Here is a 10829-nt window from a genome sequence, read left to right as displayed (position 1 = left end):
ACACATTTTTTATATGTCCTCTTCTTTTTGATTTGGGGAGCCGTTAAGTCCTCATATATGAGCTAAAAAACAGAAAACAGCAAGTTTTGAAATTGCTGAAGAAGCTTCTCTAGTTAAGCTAGAGATGGGTGAAATTTTACAGTTTATTCCATTCCCTTTCTTATGACATGGAATAATATATAGGTTAGGGCAAGTCAACATTTCTTAAAACCTAATTTAAAATTTATATCTTATTTTCTCAGAAAGTGCATATTTTTAAATTTTCGAATTTTGTCCTTTAATAGGTTGGGTTGATGTAAATCACAGGACAAAATATAAATGTGTGACGTAAATGGCTCTATTGTTAAAACAAGCGTAGTATAAAGGATACAACTCAACATAATTGACTCATATAGATTCTACCTGGCCAGCTCATGATGTCAGTTCAGTTTTCACGCAAGTACCGCCCTGATGCTTGGGTTGGTTTTAGATATTATGTGCTGCATTGTACGGTCGAAGAGACCTCATGAACTGAATGTGATACCGAGGTAATTATATTATATCCACATAGAATTATATTCATTTTTTTTTCAATAATCTCTAAATGTAGAAGAAATATAAATTTTAATGTTCTTAAATTGCAGCTAAATTTCACCTAACAAAAAAAAATTGTTTTATGCAATTTATTTATAACTTACACAAATGGCTCCCTCCATTCAATAGCTATATTTCCCAATACTTTAACTTTGAAATAAAAACAGTTTAACAATTATTAAATATTACAATTTAATTTGTAATTTATATTCCACGTGTTATCTTGTTCTTTTCATAATAAATATTACATACTTTTCCCGTACATTTTTTTATTTAGATGTCTCTTAAGGTATATTCAATTCAGAAGATTAACTCAAAGGAATGATTTTTAAAGAGGTATAAAACTTTATTGCAATGTGGAAGAAGGAGATGAAAAAGTCCACCCCGATCTTAACAACAGGTGTGAGGGTTGAGACTGGCCCACCTGATATCAGAGTCTAGAGGAACAGGAAGTACCGGGGACTGACCCTAATCGTAATGCAACAGGGGAATTGAAGTCAAACCTCTATCAGCCCTGTTCAGAATATGTAGACCTCGGAAGAGGAGGCATGCGAAGAAGAATAGCATGTGGTTAAGCGAGGAAAAAGGAACAGGGTGAATAACATTCTTTGGGAACAATGACTGTGAGAAGTGAAGACAAAGAACGGAAAGCAGAAGAAACTAACGTTTGTTGGCTATCTAGCCAGTGTTCCGAAAAATCCAAAGAAGGTCCAAGAGGCAGCCACGTTCATAACTCACAAAGGTACAATTGAATGGGGGTCTTAAAAAAATATCTACAACGGAACTGAATAAGATCGGTGTTGGTGTTAAGATGGTAAGATTCACCTATGTCTTCTTGTCAGAACAGATAGAGCCGACCTGGCCAAGAAACTCCTGTAATGGGACAATTTAAACGAGAAAGTATTAGAGGCTGTAATTATGATAAGTAAATGATCATAAATAATAATACAATCGTGAAGGTAGAAAAACAAAATAAAAATAGATGAACCAATATTTTTCAAGTACTGTGTTTAAAAATAAAATTTATGATTATCAAACTATCGGATAAATATATCGATAAATCACTTTAAAAATATCGATATTTTGCAACATACTTAAGCGCCATATTACTTTTTGACATTTAACCTCTGCACTTGTAAGTCTGTTGATAACTTATCTTGACATTTCTCTGCCATCATTACGACTGTTACATTTCTTCCCTGATGTTTTGCTTACTTTCACTGTATAGATTACTGATCATAAGCGGAATAAATAAGGAAACATGGATTTAAAAAATGATTTTTATTTCATTTTAATTCTATCTTTTACATTTAATTGACTTTTCAATGCCTATGTAAATGAAGTACTTGGTCTATTGATGCTTAATTCATAGATTTTACAGTAACTGACGAATTACCAGATGTCATACAGTATTTTGCACTTTTGACAAGAATGAAAGAGCATTCTTTACTAATTTTTCCCTATTTTGTGGTACTTAATAATGAATATGTACAAGTAACCCTAGATATCCCTTAACTTTCTCAGGCACTTGTGGTATATGTTAAAACTCCTTAAAACTTATGCTAATCTTCCTTTGGTCATTTTATTATTTTGACTATATGCTCAAATGAACATAATATATAAAATTAGTCATTTTCATTTTAATTAAGAACAAATAGAATGACTCATAAAAAATACATTCATCATAGATAGCTATCCTTTCTATTTTTCTTCATAAGCATTAATTCTATTGATATTACAATTAATGATATGTAATACTTTCCAATTTTATCTCCATTTTAAGAAGAACTGTTGATCACTTTGAACTTCTATATTGATACTCGTTTCATTAAAATTTATCCTATACTATATTTAACATTCTAACTCTTATTACTGTTAATGTAGTTGATAGTAATTGATATATTGCATGTTATGTTATTGTGCTTACTTGATTCTTTTAGCATAATGTACAAGTATTACATTTTTGTCAAGAATAAATTCTTGGAATGTAGATCCTGTTTGTTGTACCACTAGAAAATCATAGAATTGATATTCTCTTCTTAAAAATGACTATTTTCCCCCTTCCAAACTGACCAAAATTGAGGATTACACAAATATCATTTTAGTTCCTTCTTATCTTCCTTTCTCTTCCTCCACATTTCCTTCAGAGTTTTGTACCTTTCTCTCTTCTATCCATCCTCCTTCCTGGACTTCTCTTTTTTCTACCCCCAGAGATTTAATGTTAGAAAGTCTATCTCTAAGTTGGTTTCTATCTTGACAGTCTTCATTTATGATTCCCAGTCTCATGAGTTCTGTTTTAATCTACTTAGTGTAACCTATCTAGGTTGTATACTTTGTCAAAATTTTGTTTATTCATCCTTATTGGATCTACTTTTAGCTCATGTCAGTACAATCTTAGCCATCTTTTCCTGTTTGTTGTTTTCATATCTTACTTTCCATAAATCTCCTTGTTTGATTTTAGTCTGTATTTTCTATTTATCATTCTAGGGCCATAAACCTTTCATTCCTCAAGAACTTTTCTAGGTTCAACAGTTGTGCCGTCTCCATTATTATTATCATCAGTCAATTATTATTAAAGGCAAATCTACATATTTTTTTAATGTTTTGTTTGGCAATTGATTTCCTACTATAATAATATTCTCAATTTATCATTTTCTCAAGTGCACTTTTCAGTCTACTTTTACTGGGAATCTTATGTAAACTTTAGTTAAAATTTTGTATTTATTTCATAATTATGAGAGATAGTTGACCGTGGATGACATACGAGGAGAAGATGGTTGGGGGTGCGGTCAAAATGAAACACAAATAAGTTGGTGTAACCTATTTAATTGTGCCAACGTTTCGGCTAGGGTTTCTAGCCTTCTTCAGGGCTGTTAGCTTGAAAATCAAATGCCTCTGGCCGCCAAACCCCTTGAGGCGTTTGATTTTCAAGCTAACAGCCCTGAAGAAGGCTAGAAACTCTAGCCGAAACGTTGGCACAATTAAATAGGTTACACCAACTTATTTGTGTTTCATTTTGACCGCACCCCCTACCATCTTCTCCTCATTCTATTTATTTCAATAGTAACTTTGCTTGTTTTATCCCATTTATCCTTTAAATAATTTTTTCATCTTGTATTTATGTTCAATAGTGAAATTTCAAAGTTATGTTTTTACTAGTAATTATATATAGACAATGACCATTAGAGATTAAGTTACCATTATTTTTTGTTAAATTATTTTGATAAATCTGCTATCTTACCATAATATTTTTAAACTTTCTAGAACCATGGACATAATCTATAAACTTCCGATTGAAATTAGTGAGAAAATATTTTTTTATCTTGATGAGATCGCATTATGGAGATGTTTGGTCATCAGCAAATACTGGCGCATGGTTGCTAATCAAAATAGACTATGGGAAGAACACTGCAAAGCAATCGCTATAGAAATTGATAATGATTTGGAACAGAGTTTGTATTTTTATGGCATTTAACTTATGAAATAAGTACTGCATGGTATATTCCAATTATGTATGTAATTATTATTTTGTAAATTGTTTACTAAAATACATTATCCAGAATATTAATCAGTTCTTAGAAATAAGTTTCAAGGCTAATTTTGTTGTAAAAATAATAAGCCATCTAGTTTACCTACAAAACTTTAATTTCCATTTCATCTTTTGACTCAGCTTGGTAATTTATAAAAGACAGTCCAGCTGTTTGTTAAGCAATTTGTAACTTGATAAGATTTAAGGTAAGCAGACTATTGGCCCACTTTTCTGTTTTTCTATCTGACCATTTCTGGCATACAGGGTGGATATCCTACAGGTTACAAACCTATTCTATCCAGAGGGTATGGGCGAGATAAATTATGTGGATCTGTCATAAAATAAAAGTCAACCCCTTTACCAGGCCGTAATCTGGAGAGGCTTGGTTTCTGACTCAAGGCTGTTAAGTTGACCCCTTAACAATTTCAACCTCCATCCCTTCAGTTGTTTGCTTACTGCCCTTATGTAAAATGGATGGGCAGCCTACTGATTCCCGGAATCTTCACTCTAGAACTATGAACTGGCTTCCAAAGGGATATGACCCTATATGGTGTGTATGTATATACACTCTATCTGTGTGTATCAATATGTTTTTTTTGTCTACTGTGCGAGTGTCGGCATAAATGACATTACTGGCAATAGAGACCACCTCAGTACACCTATTAATGAATTATAATTGTCATGAAAAACTCTTTCTTAATTATAATTCCAGTTTTTTAACAAAATATCCAATGATTGTTGTTTTCAATACCTGCATTAAATGAAATAGACATAAAGACTTTTGAGGCCTCATTTAGAAACTTCTATTTGGTATATGTTATTGTTTTGTTAAATTCTTAACTAAGGAACACTTTTAATTTATTTTATTTTTTTCTAGCTGAAGAACATAGTACTTTTACAATGAGAGTACTCTAGTAATACTTCCTATCTATAAAAATTATTTCTCACTTAATTTATTAAATTAAAAAAAAAATTAAATTTATATGCACTCAAAAGTGGTTATTTATGCCAAAAGTAAATTTTAGAAATTCAGTAATTACTTTTTCCACTACCTTTTCTAACTTCACTTCATACTTTTCTTTTAATTCTAAATCCTGCCAAACTGCAAAGAACATAACTTATAAATCAAATAGTCGTTCAACAGGGTATTTTTAATTCACTTATCACACAAAATAAATATGGACGAGGATGGATATAATACATTGTATTGTATATATTGTAAGAAATAAATAATGTAGTATTCTTAAAAATCATGAAATTTTGAGCCTCCTCTACTTAAGGTTCTTGTCTTTCTTCCTGCAAGTACCTGTCAGACTGTAAAATGTGCCAGTAGTGCAATAATAGTAAATGATAAATAAAATCTGATTTCTGGAAGATCGCTGATTGACCGTGTTTAATAATAAATTAATATGGTCCGGGTGTGATCAAATAAAACTCAAATATTAATAACTATTTTAATTGAGCCAACGTTTTGCCCCACGTTGCAGAGCTTCATCAGAGCTAAAAAAGATACAAACACTTAACATTAGTAAAAAAAGTAAATGGAAAATCACAAGGACATACAATGAAACATAAAAATTAAATAAGAAAAATAAAAGGTTATCAACACTAAATGAAAATGGAAATAGTAACAGATAATAAAAAAAATATATATAAAATAAAGTACAAACTAAGAGATGAAAAAGGGGGATAAGAATAAAAGAAAGAAACATTGGCTCTATTAAAATAGTTATTACTATTTGAGTTTTATTTGACCGCACCGAGACCATATTCCATTTATTAATCTGATTTTATTTTCCTCACATTGATTGAAATCACTAATTAATGATTAGTAATAATTGATTTTATAATTATTTTTGTAGGTGCCAATGACTTTAATTTATGTGCTGCTGCTCAAGAGTGGATGAGCGCTAAGAAGAGAGCTCATAGTTGGAAAAAAGATAATACAAAAAATTTTCTGCTCAAAAGTTCACCTATAGCATTTCATAGAAATAGACTGCTGTTTGTTAATGATATTATAACAGTTGATCTCTACAGTATTAATTTGGATGGGTTAAAATACTTAAATAAAATTGAACTCCCACAAATTTCATATCACACAGTTAGCGTATTGATTTCTGGTGATATGAATGCTAACTTTATAGCTGTCAATACTCTTGAAATTGTGATGATATATAGTGGATATGATAACTTGACTTTTCATATGGCTCTTGGTATAAAAAATGATAAAATTATTGATGTTTCTGATGACATTCACAGCTATTTGCAATTCAGAAAGGATGCAAATAAAGATTATTATTTTGAACCCATATGCCTCTGTGGAAACACTCTGCTAGTACTTTTACTAGGTATTTGTTTACAAATGGGGCCTGTATACATGGTTAATTTAAAGAAAAAAGAAATCATTGCGGTAGATTTACCATTTCCTTATGCCTGTGCTGTTCCTTCAAAAAAATATGTTTATTTTGGGACTGCAAAAGAAGTTGTAATATTTGACACAAATGGGAAAATTTCATTTAAAAGTGATCACTTTAACCTTATTGATAATAATGATAATTTTGTTGCTGAACTTTGGCAAAATGAGATCAATGTATATGCACTTTCATCAAAAAAATTTACCAGAAAAATAAAAGAAATTGGAAAAGTAAGTCATGTGTTAGCTCCTTCATATCCTGATTATGTTTTTTTGCTCGAAAATGTAAAGCCAAAGATTATTGCTTACAGTTTGAAAAGTGGGGAAAAAATGTGGGAAAGGGAAATTAAAACTTTTCATCCAAGAGATATTTCACTACGTTTTATATCAGGTTTAATAATGGCTTACTGTATCTTACCCGACGAAATTAATCGAAGGGTTCTTGGCGTGTTTGATGCTAGATCTGGCGTTGAGCATGACATTGACGAAATTGAAAGATACAATTATTTCATGTTGAAAACTATTAAAGGAAGAATGTTCATACAGTATCCATATTAATGGTTTCCATTAATTTTATATGTGTTCTATCAATGTCTTAATGTTTATATTGATAGAGGTATTGTTGACTGTAGAAGTTATTCAAGGAGAAGTTGTTTTAGTTTGTGACTTAGGAAGAACCGTTCATACTTATCTATGTGTTTTTCTTTCCTTTCCTTCCTTACCAACTTCTCTTTGTCTTAATATTTAGTATTGCTTGGTATAAATGTTTACCATGTCATTGCTCAAAAAGGTTTATGAGCTATCTCACAACGTTTAAGGTGAGCAGATAACTCAGGAAATTTTGTCCCCTTATTAGTAATAGATGAACTTGACATTTCATTGAAGAATGATTTAATTATATTGGGATCTGTTATACCCAAATGAAGAGCCATTGTTCTTTACGGATCATGATGGTTGAATAACTTAAGACTGAGTAATGAGTGATTAGGAACAGGTCTATTATAAAGTGACTCAAAACTTGTTTTCATGGCCAGTTATAAAGTTTTTATTTAGTCAAATGTTCTTATCAAATTACTCAAATTAATGCTCATAGTAATTATATACATTTATATGTCTAATGAAATATATGTGTTTGGGCTGTACATATACAGTTTATTTTTCTATCCAAATTTCAAATTACCTTAAATATGTCTATTTCTTTCATTTTTTAATTCAAAGAATTGACAAAAAAAAAAAATTAGTAGTAATAATAAAAGATTAAGAAGAAGATTGTTAATATTATTTGATGAGGTTAGAAGGGGTACAATTGACGATTTTGTTAATAAATTTTTGTTTGCTGTTTATTTGTACTAGAACCACATTAATGCCTGAAGAATAAATTTGTTTCTGGCATAAGTATACAGCAATGAAAAACCTTATTAGCTGAATTGTCGCTCCTTTGCTCCTTGGCTCCTCATTTATTAGTTTAATATGGATTCATATTTTTTTTACCTAATTGAAATTGAAATATTTATCAGTTTTTAATATGTTATTTAAATAAGACACCACTAATAATAGATATATATTATATTGAACTTTGCAAAAATATTGTTTTACAGTTTTATAAAGATTTCCAAGATTCTATGAATTCTAAAATTGAAACAAATATCTTAAAATTTTACAAACCCATTCAATATAAAATTATTTTTTCACTTTTAAATTGAATTAAAAAGAATTCAGGAGAAATATTTTTTAATATACTATATTATATTAAATTAGATCAGATTTCATTGTTAAGTAACACTATAAGGGTTCTGACCTTTGCTGAATACAGCTTATAAATGTTTAAACCATGGTACTAACAGGGTTAATATGAGCCATCTTATAAATTTTCTGTGAATTTTATTGAAGGGCTAATATTTTTTTTTTAATATTATGTATATAATCTAACCTCTATATATTGAATTTGAATCAAAGAATTGATGTATTGATAACATACCTACTTAAAAGAAACATCCACAAAAGACAATATATTTATTTTTAATGTTATGTGAAGAAACTTGATATTCTTATTATATATTATAAAATATCTTTTTGGGTACATAGCACCAACATAATTTGTAAATGGGAGAACTAATACTTCATTAAGAATGTAATGAGTAAATCTTAAGTTGTGTTTATAATTTTTCCATTACTCATTTGTTAAATCGTTATTCTGTTAATTCATTTTTTAATTAATGTATATGTATAAAATAGATGTATATGTCAATTTATTTCACTTTTCAACTACAACTGATAGTATTTGTTTATCATGATAGTTTCACATCTCTCATCATACACTATGGAGGTTGTGTGTCGGTAGTTATAGTGGTTGACCAGAGACTAATTAATATAACTTCATGCCTGTGTAAATAGTTTCACTACTCTAATATTATTAGATTAACTTCAGGAAACTTATATTATGTTACAGTCCAATCTAGATAATTTATAATTGAGATTGTTTAAAAAAAGAATAAAGTTTATCAACCTTATTTATTAGGTTATTTTGTATTTTAGGTGGTCAATAACCATTAAAAAAATGGATCGGTTCTTACTATCTGTATTTTCATTGAATATAACTATTGCTGCATTATTTCTTCCGTGTTTTTTACTGGAACAGTGGAATAAATATTGTTATGTATTTTTTCTCAATTAAAAAAATTGATAATGGACTCTAAAATTTTCATAATGATTATCAGTGATTAAAACTAAATTTATTAGTAGAAAGCCATCAAACTGAAAATGCTTCCTGTAAAATTAGTTTTGTTAAGTGATTGGTCTTTTTCTTTGCTATTTAAATTTTTAATATAATTTCATTTAATTAGATGCACTTGGTCATGTACTCACAATGTGCACGAAATTGGCATGAATAATTCAAATTTCATGTGGGTAAAACCGCAAGCACTGCTAGTATTATATAATCATAAATTAATAAAAGCCAAAATTCCTATAAAAAAAACTGTAAAGGTATTTTTAGTCGCTTCAGATTCAGTATATGGAGGTTGAGCTGCATTGTTATGTTCATTATAGGTATTAGCTTTTATATTTTAAAAATATAATTTTTTAATCTGCTTAACTATTATGAAGCCATCTTATAAATTGATTTTTAATCGAATTAATGTATTAACTCTGATAGAAGTCTAGTTTCATGTCTTCTGTATTTCAATTAAAAATTCATAAAGAAAAGGTTTTCCCCAAGTATGATTATAAAAGGTAATATTGCTTACGATTCAATTAAAATCATTATTGTTTTTATTATGTATGCAATGTTATAACAGCAGGCCAGATTCTTTCTTATCTTATATTCTATTATTCTGTGTGCTTCCTAATCCGCCTCATAGAAAAAAAGTTCATATATTTTTTTATTGTATCAAAAAATTAATTTTTTAAATAACTATTACTAACTCTGACCATGCTACTGCCCACAAGAGACATGTCCATCTCAACAATCTTCCTTCATTCTTTGTAAATATTGTATGTTCCCAGTTATAAATAATGTACAATTTTGTAAAAAAATTAATTTCTGACATTAATTATTGCTTTGTCAATTGTATAATACTAAGAACTATCATTAGTTACATTTTGCCTATGTTATAGTATTATGTTTTTTGTTTAAATTAAATTAAATGATGATTATTGGTATTTGGTATCATTTTGGTGCCAGTAATTTGGATTAAGGTAAGATCTACTTTATCTAAAATGTGATTGATTAAATATTTGGACAAAAATCTGATCTATGAAAAACATTATATTTTCGTATATGTACAGCATATCAAGCAAAATGTAAAAAAATATATGTATTACATCGGAAATTATCAGGATAAAAGATACAGGATATTGAACACCAATTCTGTGATTTTAATAATTTGAGAACTATTTCCAGAAAATGATATTTTATAGATGCAATCTTCATACTGACTAAAACTGAGTTGTAGCCATATTGCATTTCATCAATCTTTTTATCAACTGATCTGTATTCTCAAAACATAAAGAACACCGAATTCATTAGTGAGGAGTGCTTAGTCGTTTTAAACCTTGAAAGAATAATTTACTAATTGAATTGTACATTAGTTGTGAATTTATGTATTGTATTCATGTAAGTAGATTAGTTTTGAATGTGAAGAGTGGTTTAACATTGCCCACACAATATTTTTCTCTCTCTTGATGTTGATAATTCTCAAATCAATGTGCAATTTGGTGTGTATCTCAACTATAAATTCAATGTATACTACTGTTAGCCAACCCCAATCCCTCTGTTGTCAATCAATATATCTGAAATAAATCATTTTCTCTTTA

The 10829-nt window shown here is 29.1% G+C and overlaps 1 protein-coding gene across 2 annotated transcripts; it reads left to right on the top strand.

Moving 5' to 3' along the window:
- Nucleotides 1-409: 409 nt before the first annotated feature.
- On the top strand, nt 410-10829 carry LOC106685305 (uncharacterized). 2 transcript variants are annotated; one of them, XM_014427895.2, is made up of 3 exons: nt 410-527; nt 3838-4025; nt 5965-10829. In XM_014427895.2, exons 1-3 carry the CDS (start codon nt 451-453, stop codon nt 7071-7073), a joined length of 1374 nt encoding a protein of 457 aa, XP_014283381.1. In that variant the 5' UTR covers nt 410-450; the 3' UTR covers nt 7074-10829. The 2 variants fall into 2 exon arrangements, with proteins under 2 accessions (XP_014283381.1, XP_014283382.1); XM_014427896.2 differs by lacking the exon at nt 410-527 and adding an exon at nt 1677-1708.

The sequence above is a fragment of the Halyomorpha halys genome, unplaced genomic scaffold (assembly GCF_000696795.3).
Source record: "Halyomorpha halys isolate HHAL.00 unplaced genomic scaffold, Hhal_1.1 Scaffold678.1, whole genome shotgun sequence".
Taxonomy (NCBI): domain Eukaryota; kingdom Metazoa; phylum Arthropoda; class Insecta; order Hemiptera; family Pentatomidae; genus Halyomorpha; species Halyomorpha halys.
Note: the sequence above shows the minus strand (reverse complement) of the source record. Positions and strands in the feature narration are given on the sequence as shown.

Coding starts and splice junctions, on each gene's coding strand:
- LOC106685305 (XM_014427895.2), top strand. CDS start 451: ATGCTTGGGTTGGTTTTAGATATTATGTGCTGCATTGTACGGTCGAAG. Junction 528..3,837: donor GAACTGAATGTGATACCGAG/GTAATTATATTA, acceptor TAAACTTTCTAG/AACCATGGACATAATCTATA. Junction 4,026..5,964: donor TGATAATGATTTGGAACAGA/GTTTGTATTTTT, acceptor TTATTTTTGTAG/GTGCCAATGACTTTAATTTA.